At 36.6% G+C, this 20027-nt stretch overlaps 1 protein-coding gene across 9 annotated transcripts in view; it reads left to right on the top strand.

The window, feature by feature from the left end:
- MAPKAP1 (MAPK associated protein 1) overlaps positions 1 to 20027 on the top strand; it is a 237538-nt gene that overhangs the window by 103525 nt on the left and 113986 nt on the right. For all 9 annotated transcript variants that reach the window (XM_069476792.1, XM_069476791.1, XM_069476789.1 and 6 more), the window contains one exon: positions 19806 to 19982. In XM_069476792.1, coding sequence (XP_069332893.1) covers positions 19806 to 19982 — 177 coding nt within the window. The remainder of the gene's footprint in view (positions 1 to 19805; positions 19983 to 20027) is intronic.

The following is a 20027-nucleotide window of genomic DNA, read 5'->3' as shown; positions in this document are numbered from 1 at the left end:
AGGCTGTATTAATAGAACAAAGAGATTAAGAGGTACAAAGAATTAAAGATGGCTGGGCATGGTGGCTCATGCCTGTGAATCCTAGCACTCTGGGAGGCTAAAGAGGGAGGACTGCTTGAGGTCAGGAGTTTGAGACCAGGCTGAGCAAGAGCGAGATCCTGTCTCTACTAATAATAGAAAAAATAAGCTGGGTGTGGTGGTGTGTGCCTGTAGTCTCAGCTACTTAGGAGGCCGAGGGTGGAGGATCGTTTGAGCCCAGGAGTTTGAGGTTGCTGTGAGCTGGGCTGACACCACTGCACTCTAGCCAGGGCAACAAAGCAAGACTCTGTCTCAAAAAAAAAAAAAAAAATATTAAAGATAAGTTAAGAGACATGGAGGAAAGACTGAAAGTCTCCCATGTGTGAAGTAGAGAATGGCGGGAAGAGCAATATTTAAAGAGATAATGCCAGAGAATTTCCCAGCATTGAAGACAGATATGAATGAGTCATCATGTTAAAAGCACATACAAATTAGATGGAAGAAGGATAGACTTTTCAACAAATGGTATTGGAGCAACTGAACTTCCATAAGCCAAAAAAAATAAACTTCACCCTAAACTTTATGCCTTATATTAATTAAAAATAAATCTCAAATGTAAAACTATAACACTCTTAGAAGAAAACAGGAGAAAATCTTTAAGATCTAGAGCTGGACAAAGAATTCTTATAACATGACACTAGAAGCATGATCTGTAATAGGAAAAATGGGTAAATTGGACTTTATTAAAATTAAAAGCATTTACTCTACAAAACACCTTGTTAAGAAGATGAAAGGACAGGTTATAGACTGGGGGAAAATATTTGTGAACCACATATCTGACTGGAGACTTATATATAGAAAACATATAAAAAACTCTCAAAACTCGGCAGTAAAAAATTATAATCAATCAGAAAATGGGCAAAGGCACAAACAGACATTTCACCAAAGAGGTTATACAGATGGCAGATGAACACGTGAAAAGATGTTCAATACCATTAGCTATTAGGAAAATGCAAATTGAAACTACATGCTATTAGAATGGCTAAAATAAAAAATAGTGATGACACCAATTGCTAGCAAGGATGTAAAGTAAACGGGTCATGCATCATTTCTGTTGGTAATATAAAACGGTATAGTCATTCTAGAAAATAGTTTGGCAATTTCTTATAAAGCTAAACATGCACTTACCATACAGTCCAGCAGTTGCCCTCTTGGGCATTTATCCCAGAGCAGTGAAAACTTACATTCACCCAAAAACCTGTACACAAATGTTCATAGCAGCTTTGTTTGTAGTACTTAATATTGGAAACAACCTAAATGTCCTTGAACAGGTGAATGATTAAACATTGTAGTACATCCATGTAAGGTAATGTTACTCATCAATAAAAAGGAATAAACTTTTGATACATGCAATGACTTGGATGGGTTCACTTAGTGAAAAAAGCCAATCTCAAAAAGTGTCATATCATGTGAGTCCATTTGTGTAACATCCTAAAAATGGCAAAAGTATAGACATGGAGAACAGTTGAATGGTTGCCAGGGGACAGGGACAGTGTTAGGGAGGGGGTGCAACTGAAAAAGAACTCCTCTGTCATGATGGAATAGTTTTGTATCCTGGTGATGGTTACACAAATCTATACATGCAATCAAATGTATACAACTATACACACAAATACATGTGAAAACTGAATAAGGTCTGTAGTCGTGTTAACAGTATTGTACCAGAGTCAATTTCCCTGGTTTTGATATTGGACTATAATTAGGAGATATCACCATTGGGAAAATCTGAGTGAAGGATTCAGGGGACTCTGCCATTTTCCCAACTTCCTGAGAGTCTAATGATCATTTCAAAAATAAAGGTTTAAAAAATTTACTTTTTAAAAAATGCACTTTCTGTCTGCCAAGCAGCAGAAATAAATGTTAATTCATTCATACACACACACACACACACACACACACGCACGCATATATATGTGTGTGTGTGTGCATATATATAGTGAAACTGGAGAACATCAAGGGGATAGAGGAAATAAAGGTTGTAAAGGTTGCCAGAGAGATGACGTATTCCCTACAAAGGAACCACAGTTGGACTAACAGCAGACTTTTCATTAGCAACAATAGATGCCAGAGGACATTGGTATAACTGCAAAGTGCTGAGGAAAAATAGCTATAAACCCCAAATATATGATCATTATTGAGGGCATTTTTTGTTGAAGACAAAGTAAAACTTAAAAAATAATTTTTGTGTGCGTTTTAAAATGTGACGTGAAATTTTAGACAACTATATCATGGAAGATGGGAGGGAAAAGTTCAGTGGGTAAGTAAATCATGCTAAACTTGTGTCCAGATTAAGGAGAAGATAGAACAACTAAATAACTTTAGGTGTATGAATAATAAGTGGAATTTAGGAAAATGTATAGACAAACATTTTATTAAAAATTTAAGATAATTTTTTTTGTTTCATCTTAAATAAAAGAAGAAAAATTCTGTAGCTTTCTAAACAGTGAAGGGAAAAATAAGGAATAAAAAGCTGATCAGTTTAACAAAAGATAAGAAAGAAGAATAAAAAGCAGAGAAAAGAGGCAAGAAACATAAAACAAAATAAGACATTGACTTGTCCAAATATATCATTAATCTCAATAAATGCAAACAAATTCACCTATTTAAAGATACAATTTATGAAATTGTATTATTTAAAACAAATTTTTAGTGTTATACTGCTCACCAGATATACACCTGAAATAGAATGACAGAGAAATTGAAAGTTACTCCCTCCCTGCCTCCTTCCTTGTGTAAAAGCTGTCAGACAGCCATGCTGCCTTCTTTCCCGTGGGCCAGGGCATTCAGCTTCTCTTGGCCAAGGGGGATGTGGATTAGGGGATGGTTTGGAACTGAGTCAAACAGTAGAATTTAAGGCAAAAACATGTCAATAGGGATATTTTGGTAAACTACATAATGAAATAAGATAAATAAGTCTTGACAGTGTATGCATCTAACAACATAGCCTCAAAATATATTAAGTTAATTGAATTATAATGAGGCACAGTTGAAACAAGAAATTTGAGTGCTTTCCTATCAGAAACTGATAAGCAAAGCAGACCAAAAATACTAAAGATGAGGAAGAGTCAAACAATATAATGAACAATTACATTACATACAGAATTCTAAACCCCCAAAATGGAGATCATCTCTTATACAAGTTTTTAAACCTCTAAAGTTCAGAGATTACATTTTTTAATATTCCTGAGTGTATCTAGCATGTTGATGTTTTAAAATAGTTGCTCCATAAGTATATTTTAAATTACGAAATTATATTGAATCTGAATAAGCCATGATCTTTTGAAATTTTTTTTACAATTCTCGTGTGTCATTGGATTTCTCAGTTCTGTTTGGTGTAATATAATCTGTAAAGTAAATCCCTGGGATCTCCTCCTCATGGGCAGTGTAGTGCAAGGTATTTTCTTTCTAGCCTGTTTGTACTTTGCCTATTTATACTTAAGTGTTGGAATTCTCATTTTTTTCAGTGGGTTGGCCTTGTGGAAGGGCACTTCATGCACAGGGGGCCAAATTGCTAGATGCGTGTGAGAGTGTTCCTTTAATTTCAGCCTGGTTGTCAAGAAAAATATTTAGAATATTGTTCTCCTGTTTCTGTGCCTTGAAAACTGTCTCTCATAGTAGACTTTGGCCCCAGGGAAGAAATGGAGAATTTGGCAGGAAGTCTTGGCTTCCATTACTCTTATACCTGTTAACTCTTGAGCAAGATTGGAATATGGTATTTAAGCTGATTTCCTGCTTATTTTGATGTACTGATTTTAGGGAAAACATTTGAAAGAAACTAATTGAAATAATTTCAATCTCTAAATGGTTGAATTTTAAAACTTAGACTATTATTAATTCATGTTTATTGAATTCTGATCAGAAAATATGGCCTATAAAATTTGTGCTTAAGAGATTTATTTATGTTTGAGGAGCTTACTATACTATAATTTTTTGTAAATATTCCATGGGTTCTGGAAAAATTATTCTCTGTAGGTTATAGACTTCCATATATACTTATTAAATCAACATCCTTAATTACATATTACTATTATCTTATATTTTTTGACTATGGATTATTAAGAGAAATAAAGTTTCCATTTTCTTGTGTGTTTCTGTTAACTTCTCCTGAGATTTCAAGTTTCCACTTTATCTATTTCAGTGCACATAAAGGTTCATGCATTTCACATCTTACTGTGAATTGTACTTCAATATAAACCAGTCCAATTTGTTGTATTTATGAATGTGTCTTGCTTTTTTCTTTGCTTTATTTCAACAATATGAGCTTTGATTTTTTTTCCTGCTCTTCTTTGCTCTTTGTTCAGCCTTTTACTTTTCCCTCTTTGTTTTAGATATGTTCAATAATTTTGTGAGGTTTGGGAATGGTGCGGGTTTGGATATAAGTCAAACAGTAGAATTTTTAACCAATCTAAGTCATTGTCTTTTCATAGGAAGTTGATCTTTATAATTTATTGTAACAATTGATATGTTGGTTTCATGTTGGTCTACTTGTTTTGAGCTTTGTTTTCTTTCTTTCTTTCGGGGTTTTTTTTTTTTTTTTTTTTTTGAGACAGAGTCTCCTCTCAACCCAGCTAGAGTGCAGTGGTGTGATCATAGCTCACTGCAACCTCAAACTTCTGGGCTTAAGTGATTCTTTTGCTTCAGCCTCTGGGACTACAGGTGTGCCAGCTAATTTTTTCTGTTTTTAGTAGAGACAGGGTCTCCCTGTTGCTCAGGCTGGTCTTTAAAAAATTCTACTAGACTTTATTTTTTGAGAGCAGTTTTGGGTTTACAGAAAAATTGCACAGAAAGCCCAGAGTAGCCCTATATATATCCTTCCTACACCTCATTTTCTCCTGTTACTAATATCTTGAATTAGTGTGCTGCATTTGTTAAAACTGATACTTACTGTTAAGTCAGTAGTTTACACTAAGGTTCACTTTTCATATTGTGCAGCCCTAATGGTTGTATTGTATACATTGGTTTCACTGCCCTAAAAAGAAGTTTTAAATGTCAGTGAACTTCAGCTTATCCATTTTTTTCTTTCATGGATTGTGCTTTTGGAGTTATATCTAAAAAGTCATCATCAAATCCAAGGTCACCTAAAATTTTTCCTATGTTATCTTGCAGAAGTTTTATAATTTTGTGCTTTACATTTAGGTCTGTAATCCATTTTGAGTTAATTTTTTGTGAAAGGTGGAAGGTCTATGTCTAAATTCCATTTTTTTTTAATGTGGATATCCAATTGTTCCAGCACTGTTTATTGAAAAGACTTTTTTTCCCTCCATTAAATTGTCTTTGCTCCTTTGTCAAAGATCAGTTGACTATATTTCTGTGGGTCTTTTTCTGACCTATAAGATTTTTTAAAACACTCGTTAATTTATATTTCACCATCAGATTCAAGAGGAAAACAATATTTTTAGAATAATACCCATTTGTGAAAGATTGAAAAATAAAATTTAGTGAGGTTTTATCCTGTCGTGAACTTGAGATAGGAGGTATACACCTGCTCTTTATGCAAAACCACCTTTACTCTACTGAATAGATAAGTGATTTTCAAGGATACTTTTGACTATTCCCAATTTTTATGCAGAAACTTTAGTCATATGTTATGGCTCTCTTATACACTAGAATGACCATTCCTTGCCTTCTCCCTTTCAGTTGTTCCTTAGGCATTCAGCATAACTTCACTGGCCTCTTATCTATTATTGCTGTTTATCAGGCTACGGATAGGTGAGCTACTAAAAGCCTGAAGAGTTTTACTGTAGTTCAGAAGCTGAAGTAATACACCTTGGAGATTATTGCTATGCTCAGTGAGTGGAAATAGTACTGTCCAAAAGAAATATAATGCAAGCTGCAAGTATGAGGTACATTTGTAATTTTAAATTTTCTGGTAATCACATTTTTAAAAATTTAAAAAGGTGAAATTGATTGTCTTCATATATTTAATATATCCAAAATATTACTTTAATACATAATCAATATAAAACATTATTGAGATATGTAATGTTTTTTATTTGGTTATAAGTCTTTAATGTCCAGTGTTTATTTGCTGTTTACAGCACATCTAAATTCAGGCTAGCCACATTTCAAAAGTGCTCAGTAGCCACATGTAGCTTATGGCTACCGTTTTGGACAGTGCAGTGTATACCAAGACATGATATAGCCATGTAATAGAGATCACTGTGAATTCATTTCATTCTGATATGACCTCAGCTATCTACAGCCCTTGGGGAAAGTTGGTGGGTTTTGTAGATAGTTGAGGGTTTATCTCATTAATCATCAAACTTTAATTATTTTTCATAGAAGCTCTCTAAAATGCATTAACATCTTTCCCTGCCTTCTTACTCAGAGTATAACATCGTGGTTAAAAGTGTACAATCCAGAGCCATATAGTCTGCATTTTAATTCTGGTGTTAACACTTCCTAGCAGGGTGATTTTGAATTAATTACTTAAGCCCCATGTAATATGGTTTTCTCATGTGTAAAATGAGGGTAGAAACTATCTAACAGGGTAGTTATGAAAATGAAATAAGAAAATACATGGTAAGTACTCAATAAATGTTCATTTCTCCTCCTACTAAATACTGTAACTACAACCAGCTACTACTACAGCCATTACTACTAGTAGTTCAGCAGTAGTAGCATAATTTAGTCCTTTCTTAATGACTCAGGTAATTTTACTATGCTGTGATATTCTGATGCCCTGCGGACTTATGACAGTATTTAGGAATGTTTGACCTTATATTATGTGTTTCCAGACAACCTTGTTATTTAAATTCCTTTGTATGTTCTTATAGTTCCCTTTTTTCACTGTCTGTATGCCTACCTATATACACTCTTTTCCCATTTCTAGGTTGCTGCTTCTGCTTTATTTTCCTTAGAGTCATCATTTCTCAACCACTTACCTAAACAATACAACTTAAGTGGCCCTTCCCATGCTGACTCCCAGCTGTGCTCCATGCATCCTCATGTATCACGTTCTTCAGTTGGCAGATTTTTGACACCAGTACCATATCTGCTTTTGCTGTTGCCTTAGTTAGAAATGCCTTTCCCACTCTTCTCCTCTTGATATCCTGTTTAATCTCAAAAATTTAAGTTCTTCTTCATTCCTTCATTCAGCAAATATTTTTGGAGTTCCATGCCCTAGGTCTTGAGGATAAAATGGAGAACAAGAGAGATGCAATCATTGCACTCAAAAAATTTACAGTTTGTTGGGGAAGAAGACATTATCAAGGTCAATAGCACTTTGTAACTGGCTCATTTCACTTATCATTTATATTCATTCATGCATTCAACAAATATGTATTGAGTGTTTGCTATATACCAGGCATTTTGCTGGGTATACAGTGGTGAGTGGAACCAGGCATGGTATTGCTTTCATGAATTCCATAGTCTAGTGAAGGAAATGGGCAAAAAACTAAAATAATTAAGTCAAATAATTAAACTAAATGTTTTCTTAAAAACTGAGTTAAGGCTGGGCCTGGTGGCTCACACTTGTAATTCCAACACTTTGGAACACTGGGGTAGGATGATTGCTTGAGGCCAGGAGTTCAAAACCAGCCTAGGCAACATAGCAAAACTCTGTCTCTACAAAAAACTTAAATTAGCCAGGCATAGTGGCATGTACCATAATCCCAGCTACTCCGAAGGCTGAGCCAAGAGGATCACTTGAGCCCAGGAGTTCAAAGCTGCAGTGAGCTATGATTGTGCTATTGCCTTCCAGCCTAGGCAACAGAGCAAGACCCTTTCTCTAAAATAAAAACAAAAACAAAAATAACTGAGTTAAGTGCTCTGAAGGAAAGGAACACCAATTATGAGAGGTTAACCAGGAAATCAGGGAGAAATTTCCTGAGAAAGCCATACCGGAGGCATTTGGGGGGCAAGAGGGTCATGGCTGATGGAACAGCAATGCAGCAACCCTGTGGCAGAAAGAAGCATGTCATGGTCAGGGAACAAAAGAAGGCCAGTGTGGCTGGGGCACAGAGAAAGGGAGAATAGAGTGGAATGAGACTGAGAAATAGGCAAGGACCACAGAGGAGGCTGAGAGAAGTGGACAGATTGTGGGAATATTTTAGAGGAAAAATTCACAGGACTTGGGGATGATTTACATATGGGGAGTGTGGGAAAGGAGAAGTGTAAAAGATGACTCCCTAGATTTTAGACTTGCACACCTTTGTGCATTGTGCCCTTCACTGGAATAGCTAGCATGGGGTTTTGGTGTGTCAAGAGGAGTGGTTGGGACTGCATGAGTTTGCATTCTCTGCCTGTTAACTTGAGAACTTGAGATGGCTTTGCTGGATCTAAAAGAAGCTTTCAAATAGTCATTTATATTTGCTTCTCTGGAGTTTAGAGGGGAGAGATATGAACTGGAAATGTGAATTTGGGAATCATCTGCGTGGATAAAATGAAAAGAGGTAAGAGCCTAAGACTGAACACTGAAGAACTGTGTGGATGGTGGTGTTGAAATGGTGTGTCCTACAGAACAAAGGGGTTCAGAGTGAGTGGGATGCATAAAGAGTTCAGTTTTGGGTGTACTGAAGGGTGAGATTCCTTGAGAGACATCCAAGTGAAGAAATGTTGTAAGTAGTAGAGAATAGATAATGAGTTTGGAGTCTGGACTATGTCTATTTTATGGGCTTGTGTTCTCCTGTACACACACAGTGCTTACTACATAGCAAATGCTTGATAAGTAATTTGTGGAGTGGATGAGAGAACGTAGGAACATTCAAAGATCTGTACTGAGATTCTCCACCCTTGCCCTTCTCCAGGCCTTTCCCCAAGTGCCTGCTAAAACAAGCTTCTGTCTGTATACAGACCTTTATTCAATAAAAATTACCAAGTTAGATCTTCTCAACCTGGTGATATATTTATTTAAGTGATAGATTTGGAGTTATTGCATACATTTTATTTGTTGACCTGAACAGCCGATTATCAACATTTACCCATTGCCAGAGTCACCACACTACTAGGTAGTAGTTTGGTAGATAGGAACACACTGGAGTGCCTACTGTGTGTTGTGCTTTATGCTAAGCCCTTTAAGTGTATTATTCCTTACAACAGCTCTGTAAGTCATAGGCAATGACATTTTCACAGGAGAGAAATGGAGGATCAGGAAGTTAATTAACTGCCTAAGGTCATAAACTTAGCAAATGACAGAGTCAGGATTTGAACCTAGATCTGCCTCCATTTCCCTTGTTCTTAAGTACCATACCATACAAAGAAATGACGCTGTTCTCATGACAATAGCACCAGGGACATTATAGCCATTTAAGACTACCTCCCTTCCCTCTCTTTTCTTTCTCATATCAAGCATTTACGTGTTGTCCACACATCCCAGACACTAGGCTAGGCATTGGGGATACAAAGAGTCATAAAGTTTATGGCCTCAAGGTTCAGGCTGGTGGGTGAGAGAAACACCAAATCACACATTTTCTGCTCCAGTGTCATTGAGACTTGCTAGAATAGTGAACATTCAGAATGCTGTAGGGGTGTAGAGAAGGGCTTTTCTAATTCTTCCTGGACGTGGAGGCCTGTTGAGTGGGAGTGGGAAGGATGTAGGGAAGCCTTCTTGTGGAATTGATGCTTGAGCTAAATCTCAAAAGATAACTAGACAGACTAGAACAGGGAGCCTCCAAGCTGATAGGCCTCAGCAAGAACAGTGGTGAGAGCTGGCATATGACCTGATGAGGGAACTGTAAGCAGTTGGCGTGTGTGGAGCCTAATGCTTGTTCTTGAATTGTAGGAGATATGTTAGAAGGGAGGGCAAAGTATAATGGAAGGCCTTATGGAAGCCAGGTACTTTTAATGGGCTCTTGAATAGTGAGAGGCTACGTAGTGAAAGACTTTAAGCAGAGGGATGACAGTATCACATTTGTGTTTCTGAAAGATCCGTCTGGTAGTGGGGTTGAGGATGAACATTTGCAGGGTAAATTTGTGATAGACTATGAGTTTCTGAAATTTAAATTCTGTCAGGTGAATTCAAAGAATGTTTCTAATTCAAAACAATATAATGAAGGACTTGCCAGAAATGATAGAATTAGCAAGTAAGGATGTTAAGACAGCTATTGCAAACATGTTCTATATGTTCAAGATGACAGAGCTCTATGCGTGAATATGATGAGGAGAGAAATAGAAGATATTTTTTAAAAACCCAAGTGGAACTTCTAGAGATGAAAACGTAGTATCTGAAATGAAAACTACACTAGATGAGATTAACAGCACTTAGAAAAGATCCATGAACTTGAAGACATGACAGTAGAAACTATCCAAGGAGGAGCTCAGACAGAACAATATGAAGGTCTTACTTCCACTTAGAAATTAGTGGGCATTTTCTCCCTAGGACTTCTTTACCAGAAAATTTAGACTCAACTCTTCCTGTGTGAGGTTGCTGTGGCTTGACAAACCTTATGATATTATTTATCAATTTTTGCTTTCCATTTTGTGGGGGGTTTGGAGAAAAGGAAATCTTGATCATCTTAAAAATCTTTTCTCTGACTTCAGAGAGGTCAGCTTCTGAGCTGCAACCCTCAGGACATGTCTTTCTCTTGCTAATGCCTGACAGACTCTTAATATTGATTCTGTCATCAAAATAAACACCAAGCCCAAGTAATGAGAGTTCTGGACATTTTAGAATCATGTGCCATGTGCTCTTTTATTTTTCATAAAAAAAAATAATAATAATCATTCATCTGTCTGGTCACCACACTTCAGTGTGTTTTGCATTTCCCGAAGATAAGAGTGAATTTTTATGAGTACGTAAATTGAACACGCCAGATCACATTTGGTAGAAATCTGGGATCCTTCCTGGAATGCTCCTGAATTTTCTTATATAAATTAAATGCCATCTATATATGGGCTACAGGCTTCTGTTACTTCATAAAAGCCAAACTGGCCTTTTAACATAAAATGAATATTGGTTAGCAATTCAATGAAATAAAGTTTTCTAATGAAAAATTTTAACCCCATTTAATGAAACATGAATAAGTGAAATTTAGTTATTATACTCATTAAAGGTTTAGAGATACGATTGTGTGTGTGTGTGTGTGTGTGTGTATCCATCCATCTCCAAAAGGATCTCTTTTTGGCAACAGGCTTCATTTTGTATCCGTTCATTGTTCAGACTTTAAATTCTCTTGTAGACTTTATGGTCCCTGAAAGGAACTGCTCCTTTCATGCCAACCCTACTCTAAAATTAAGTCTCCTCCTTTGGATCCAGTTATTCTGTATTTGTTCGTTATTCTTTTGTTCATTCTTCTTTCTCTGGTAGTGACTCAAAAATAGAACCTTAGTTTTCTCTGCATCATTCTATCTACCATGCATCTGTGAGGTAGTTAATTCTACTTCCATGTAATCAGAAACTTAAGAGCAGTAGAGGAAATCTTGGCAAAATGGGAATCCTTCATGACAGGCATTGTGCAATGAATTAAGCCATTTAATCCTTACAAGACCTTTATGTAGTAGATATGGTTATTTCCTTTGTAATTTCAGAACTTGGTAGAGAAAATGACCACTTGGGAATCAGGGAATGTGTGTGAGGCAGACAGTGCTCAGGGCCTCTAGGACAAGTGATTCTGCAGGTCGTAGGCTGAGAGATTCCCCTTCATTCTTTGTACTGCTCCATATTTCTAAATTGTGTCCCATAAACCTGTATTACCCTTATAAAAATAAATTAAATGTTTTATAAAGGAAAATAAAATACATAGGACATTTGGAAAGTATAGAAAATTAGAAAGAAAAAAGTTTTTTTGACTTAAATATAAACACAACCTTTGTAAACCTTTTGGTACATTTATTTCTAGTCTTTTTATGTATATACAATTAAAAATTTTTACATAGTGTAATCATTTCTCACTTTTTTCTTTATTAAAAAGTGAGATGCCAGTATTCATATCTTCCTGGACTGTAAAAATTGCCCTTTCATTTCCTCCTGCACTGCCTTCTGCCCGTTGTAATCTCTGACACATGTGCATTGTCTAGAAAGCCTCATTTGGTTAATAGATATCACTGTGAAAAGCAAGAACAGAAAAAGAAAAGCTTATTACTTACCCTCTTCTCATTAAATGTACCTCATTAATAATACCCTTCATGTTTTTTCATAGGTAGAGTGATTCAGTCTACACATTCATATATTCATTTGTTCAACAAATATTTTTTAAATACCTTCTAGATGCCAGTCATTTTATTCTTCAGTAAGCATGCAGAAACAATAGAAGAATCCCTGTTTTTCAGGAGAACATAGATGCATAAATAGGAAAAAGAGCAATATGATTAGTGATATGCAAAAATATTGACCAAGTTCTGTAAGAAATACAAGTGATTCTCCTAGAGAAATCAAGGAAAGCTTTTTTCAGATAAGAAAGTGGAGCTCAGAGAGATTTGGTTATAGTTCGTTAGTGGTTGAATCAGCATTAAAATCAGATGTGACTGCAAAACCCTTTTTCTTTCCACCAAACTGTCATAGGAAGATGCCCCTCTTTTCATTGTATTGTAAGCTCCAGATGTCTGTATTTGGGGGATTCCTGAGGCAGGGACCAGAACTACCCTTTTTTTCTCTCCCCATTTCAAAATGCCACACATATTTTATTTGATCAAAGAATAATGGAACAGAAGTAGGGAGACCTGGGTTCTCTAGACTGGCTTTGCCTCTGTTTAATTAGGTGAACATGAACATGTTGTTCTTCTTTTCTAGGCCTCCATTCTCCATCAGTAAAAGCAAGGAGGTTGAAATGAATCTCTCTAAGCCTCTAATTTTTTATCAGTAATATGTCATGGTTTACTCCTTCTTATCAAAGTGTGTGGCATTTCCGTTGGTGTGTGGGTCCCCAAGTGCCTTGGGACATCTTCACACACTGTGGCTTTGGCAGATGAATTGGGTGGGGGTCAAGAATGAGGGCTCTTGACTGCCTGGGTTTGAATCTCAGCTGTGTCACTTACATGCTGTTTAATTTGAGCAAGCCACTTAACCCTATTGAGCCTCAGTTTCCTAATTTGTAGAACAGAAATAATAATGGATTACTCTTACAGAGTTGATGTGAAGATACAGTGAGCTTATGTATCTAAACCACTTCGTACACAGTTTCCGACACGTATTGCTCAGTAGATGTAGCTAAGGATACTAATAGTGTGCTAGTACTAATTTGGAGTCCTGAAGCAGCATTAGAAGTCAAAATATAGCAGTAGTTTCTTTCACTAATGATTCCTTTATAAAGGCAGAAAGAAACCAGTATGTCCATGCATCAGATATGGAATTTTCGTCATTATCTCCTCAGATTTTCAGTTAAGGGGTTGGACAGGTTGGCACACTATTTGCTGCTAAACTTTACAATGACCCAGAAAGAACTTCCATTAGTCTTGCATAACATAGCAGGAATCATTCTTTTCCTTGCTGTGTTCCCAGTGCTCAGGGCAGTGCAACACAGAGTGGGTACTTTACAAATGTTTTCTGAATGAATGATTTTACATTTTGTATATAAGAACTGGGGAGAATAATAGCAGAATAATAGCACTTGGTGCTGAACCTTTTAGATCTCAAATCTTAGCCTGTGACATTTGTTGGGTTTTTTTGTTTGTTTGTTTGTTTGTTTGTTTGTTTTGAGGGGATTCAGGGGCATCCCATGACAACGAAAGCAGAATTCTTCGGATATCAGTGTTTAACTTTCTGCTTTGATCAGTAGGCTTATTATTTGCCCTTGAAACTCTGTGGTGCTGGAGAATCACAGACATTCATCAGGTTGATTTACATGGCAGTAAATAATCTGTGCTGTCTATTGCTTGTTCCATGAGTGTCTGCCCTGTCTATAAAACCCTGGGGGCTCAGTGGTTCCAAGGCTGGAGTACAGTGGATGCATTAACTCCAGTTACAGATGCTACTTGGTTTCATTGTTGCTTTTTTGCTCTAATATGCATCCATGATTTATTTTTAAGGATTGACCAAAGTGTAAAAGTTAGTTTCCATCTGAACTTATAATTACCTTCCCATTTATTTTTTACTTCTGTTATATGCTAGGTACTACATGTATTATCTCATCTAATCCTTACAAGCCCTGAGTTAGGTGGTTATACCTTTTTTATAGAGTGGAAACTGAAACTCAAAATGAAGCTTATTCTCTTCTCTGAAATCACATAAGCACATGAGCCATGGAGCTGAGATTAAAACATAGTTCTTTCTGACCACAAAACTCTTAGCCACTATACCACAAGTAGAGAACCTGTGACCTTCTAGGTCCTTAAATACAGCCTTTTGACTGAATCCAAATTTTACACAACAAATGCTTTTATTTTTATTAATACATTTTTGTTCACCTTTTATGTTTTTATTTTATTTTTAAAATGAACGTATTTAAAATACCAAAGAATAAAATAAATTTCAATGAAATAATTCTCCCAGATTGGCCAGCATAATTACAACATTCGTGAGGCAAAAGGGCTAAATTGACTGCTGCTATACTCATGGTTTAGTTCTAACTTGTCCCCCTGACTGGTACCACTACCACACAAGGTTGGTGGTGAGAGTTTATGGGGATCAAGTATGCCAGTCTATTACCAGCATTTGACAATGGTGCACTCTGTTTCTGTTTGAAGTGGAATTTGTGAATAGTTGCACAGCTCGACAGTATTTTTTAGTTTTCTGCTTAACAGCCCATCATGTCAAAGAAGACCAAGAGAACACTAAAGGAAGAAAACAGACTTTTTAATGAGGACTGGGAATTGCAATATTATCTTGTTTCTGCTAAAGATAAGATGATTTGATTGCTTTGTGATACTGCAGTATTAACATTAAAGAAATTCAATGCTCATCAGCATCATAACACTCATAAGGACCACAAATATTTTAAATTAGGGTGAGAGACATGAAAGGTTGTATTGCAGAAATTAAAAGATGAAAAGCAAAAGCAAAGACAATTCTTTCAAACAGCAATAAGAACTGGAAATAATGCCACTGAAGCAACTTATAAAGTAGCTTATATAGTCAGGAAAAAAGGGGAGCCATTCAGTGATGTAGAAATTGCCAAAGAATGCATTGTCAAAGTTATAGAATGCTTAAACACTGATAACATTTCAAAGTACAAACAACTACCTCTTTCAAGGAGAACCATAACTTATTGGCAGCATGAATAAGCCTTCAACTTAACAGAACAACTTCATGCAATATTTCAAAAGGAAAATATATATTATTCAGTCACTTTGGAAAATTCAGCTGACACTACTGACTCAGCACAGGTTTTATACTTCATTTGCGTCATAATGGAAGATCTGTGCTGCAGAGTTACTCACTTTGGGCACTCTTGCAAACAGAACACAGGGAATAGATATCTTCAACAACTTTCAAGATAAATTTCGTGCAGTTGGACTGAATTTGGTAAATTTAGTGAATGTATGTACAGACGGGGCACCTTCCATGACAGGAAGACATGAAGAGTTTATTGCACAGATAAAAAATGTATTTACAGATCCAGATGCTCTCATTTCTTTTCATTGTATCTTGCATCAGCAAAATCTCTGTGCTGAAGCTACTATTTTGTTAATAAATGACACTGCAACAAGTTATAAGTATTGTTAACTATATTCCTGCAATGTAACGGGGCATCATTAGTTTCCTAACATGCTAAAGTTGAATGATGAGGTATTCAGTATGGATTTGCCCTATCATTCTAAAGTGCGTTGGCTATCACAGGGACACGTGTGGACCAAAATTTTATCTCTGTGAGAACAAATAGTTAAATTTTATGAAGAACAGAATCAGCAAATTATCAAAAGAAGATTTCTATAGGAAATAGCATTTGTGTGTGTTATCATGTCCAAACAACTTGAATATTTCTTTGCAAGGTAAAACTAAGTATATATATGATATGTGGCAAAAAATAATCCAAGCACTTCAAACAAAGCTATCTTTTTTCAAAACACTTCTTCAAAGGGAAATTTTGAATGAACATTTCTCCCAGTTAGCAAAGGTCATTGATGAGCAGAATGATACATGCAAACCATTTGAAGATTATGCAGCTATTGTAGACCTATTCCTTGGAGAATACAATGAAAGATTCACTGACTTTGAGAGTCATGACATCACACTCAAATTAGCATTTTAGCCTCACCTAGTTGATATCACCAAGGCACCTAAAGAGCTCAGATGGAATTGATGGAGCTCTCAGTAGATGACATTTTAAAGTCACTGTTTGATACTAAGAAAGATCCAATTGAAATGTGGAAAAATGCAGTAGAATACCCACACCTTTGGCAACATGCCCGAAAAAATACTTTCTTGCTTTTCAACCACTTATTGCTGAGAATCTACATTCTCCTACCTAACCCAAATCAAGACACCCTTAAGGTCACAGATGACTGGTACCCATCTAGAGGATCAACTGAAACTGTGGACCTCCGTGTTGCAACTAAATATTCAAATGCTTTCCAACAAAAGTAGATACAAAAAGTCATTAAAAGGTTGCTTAACTTTAAAATTAACCAATAGTTTTCATTTTTTGAAATTATTAAGTTTTTAGGTTGATGCAAAAGTAATTACAGTTTTAGCATTGTTGAAATTTGCCATTTGATACTGGAATACATTCTCAAATAAATGTGGTTATGTTATACATTATTTTAATGCACATTTCTCACTTTATTTTTTTTTTTTGCTAATGACTTATTTGCTATTTATTTTATATTTATTTCAGACTATGGAAATGATATTAGACAAAAGGCAAATTTGAGCAATTTTCTTATTTGAATTCAAAAGGGATCGTAATGCAGTGGAGACAACTCCCAACATCAACACCACCTTTGGCCCAGGAACTGCTTGCTAATGAATGTACAATGCAGTGGTGGTTCCAGAAGTTTTGCAAAGGAGACGAGAGCCTTGAAGATGAGGAGAGCCATCAGAAGTTGACAAGGGCCAACTGAGAGCAATCATCGAAGCTAATCTTCTTACAACTACGTGAGAAGTTGCCGAAGAACTCAGCGTCAACCATTCTTTAGTTTGTTCAGCATTTGAAGCAAATTGGAAAGGTGAAAAAGCTCTATAAGTGAGTGCCTCGTGAGCTGACTGAAAATTTAAAAAACGTTGTTTTGAAGTGTCTTCTTCTCTTATTGTACACAAGAACAAGGCACCAGTACTCAATCAGATTGTGACGTGCCTCGAAAAGTGGATTTTGTTACAACTGGCGACGACCAGCTCAGTGGTTGGACCGAGAAGAAGCTCCAAAGCACTTCCCAAAGCCAAACTTGCACCAAAAAAAAAGTCATGGTCACTGTTTGGTGGTCTGCTGCCGGTCTGATCCACTATGACTTTCGGGATCCCAGTGAAACCGTTACATCTGAGAAATATGCTCAGCTAATCGATGAGATGCACCGAAAACTGCAACGCCTGCACCCGGCATTGGTCAACAGAAAGGGCCCAATTCTTCTCCCTGACAACGCCTGACCACATGTCGGACAACCAGTGCTTCAAAAGTTGAACGAATTGAACTTCAAGGTTTTGCCTCATCCACCATATTCACCTGACCTCTTGCCAACCTACTACCACTTCTTCAAGCATCCCAACTACTTTTGGCAGAGAAAACACTACCACAACCAGCAGGATGCAGAAAATGCTTTCAAGAGTTTGTCGAATCCCAAAGCGTGGATTTTTATGCTACAGAAATAAACAAACTTATTTCTTCTTGGCAAAAATGTGTTGATTGTAATGGTTCCTATTTTGATTAATAAAGATGTGTTTGAGCCTAGTTATAATGATGTATAATTCATGGTCCAAAACCACAATTATTTTTGCACCAACCTAATATATAGTAGTTAGATTTTTACAAAATAATGTACATTTTTAAGTATATCTAATTGAAGTTTCTTGAATGCATTCTTATTTGATTACAACTAAATTAATGCAGCCTTCCAACATGAAAACTTCCCCACCCCTGTACTATACCGTGACATTTTCCTCATCTAAAGTGCTTTCTTCCGCTTCTACTTTGTTTTATGTTTAAGTTAGTACCCTATTTCAAAGATACAAAAGTTTCCCATACCATTCAGAGATGAATTTTAAATATCTTAACAGCATTGCAAATACCTGAAATTTATAGTGACAAACATAGCCAGATTACTTTCTTGTTATCCATCTATTTAGCAAATTTACAGTTTCCATTAATTTTAATCTGTCCTTATTACCTGTTTTATGTAATAAATATCTTAGTCATGACAGACTCACTGAGTATAGATCACCTGAAGTAGGCTTTCTCTCTCAATAAGCAGAGTTGCAGCTAAAGATTTGTGAATTAATTGGGAAAATTGCAAATCAGGTAGTCAGTGAAATAATTCATTGTCACATCCAATCAATAAACTTTGTAAATCCACTCATTTAATTCAAAAAATGATCTATATAGATCAAGCAACCAATTAAACAATTAGCATACACTTTGCAATTAATTAATTTAAGCATCAATCATGTAATTAAAACTCCAAATTTAAGCTGCAGAATTTAGAATTCTACCTCCTTGTGAACTATTAGGTTCATGTTTCTGAGGTTAGCGGGTTTGCAGTTTCACAATTCAGCTTTGGAGCAGGGTATCTTAAGTGTTTAAGTTGATTTCAGTTTTAAATTGTCTATATGTTCGTATAGTTTTCCACCCTCTTTCAACAGGTCAACATTTTACTTCCCCAAGAGGAAGAAGGGAGTGTGTGTTGATTCTAAACGGGGCAAGACTGGAATCTAGCAGTACTGACTGGACATTCTAGGGAAGTAGGAAATGTCCAGAAGTAGTCAAGAGGGCCAGGTGTATGCGTCAGATAAAGTGGGTCATTTGCTTTTACTCTGCTAAGGATCCATGCTTTTTGGACTCAGAGCATGCCAATGAGTTACATACTCCTTAGGGAAGGGAGAACTGTGTGGATGGTCTTGGTTACTTTGAGTACTTCTCCTGATCTTAGAGCACAGATATTTTCTTAATCCTAATCATAAATCAAAGGCCTCTGTCTCCCCCCAAATAATTTTCCCCCTTTATAGTTTTGTTTGTATGTCTTCTGTGATATTTATTTTATTCATATTTGTATTATAGCTAGCAGAGGGCTTACTTTGTTCCCTCTACTTTACTGTAAGCTTCCCCCTTTTTTGGATACAATGTCTTGCTCTGTTGCCCAGGCTAGAGTGCAGTGGGGTCATCATAGCTCACTGCAACCTCAAATTCCTGGGCTCAAGAGATCCTCCTGCCTCAGCTTCCTGTGTAGCTGGAGGTGCAAGCCACCACACCCAGCTAAATTTATACACACACACACACACACACACACATATATATATATATTCTCCTCCTCCCCGCCCCCCCCAGAGATGTGGACTTGCTATAGTGCTCAGACTGGTCTCAAACTCCTGGCCTAGAGCAGTCCTCTCACCTCGCCCTCCCAAAGCGTTAGGGTTATAGGTGTGAACCACCACACCCAGCCTGTAAGCTTCCTTTAGGGCTGCTACTAAAGCTCACCTTTGAGTTAAAGGGTTAAGTTCTGTGTCTTATCTATCATAGGTGCTCAGTAAGTGTTTAAAAAAAAAAATAGAGTAGTATAAAGACTTTCATTTCACATTGTTTTCCTCCTCTTTGTATTGCCATGTGTTTTCTATCAAGTCAAGTAGGATTTGGGGGTTCTAACTGTATCACCAAGCTTGAGGTAAAGAACCGCAGTGTCCTCAACTTGCTTGTTACACACCACACCCTCTGGTCTTCTCTTCCTTTACTTACTTTGGTATTCACTCACCTTTTTGGTTTTCCTTTTAGTGACAACGTCAGTGCCTACTGTCTGCATATTGCCGAAGATGATGGGGAGGTAGACACAGATTTCCCCCCGCTGGATTCCAATGAGCCCATTCATAAGTTTGGCTTCAGTACTTTGGCCCTGGTTGAAAAGTATTCATCTCCTGGTCTGACATCCAAAGAGTCACTCTTTGTTCGAATGTGAGTACTGACTCCATTGTTTATCTCCGTATCTCATCCCTACCT

The sequence above is a fragment of the Eulemur rufifrons genome, chromosome 7, assembly GCF_041146395.1.
Source record: "Eulemur rufifrons isolate Redbay chromosome 7, OSU_ERuf_1, whole genome shotgun sequence".
Lineage (NCBI taxonomy): Eukaryota > Metazoa > Chordata > Mammalia > Primates > Lemuridae > Eulemur > Eulemur rufifrons.
Note: the sequence above shows the minus strand (reverse complement) of the source record. Positions and strands in the feature narration are given on the sequence as shown.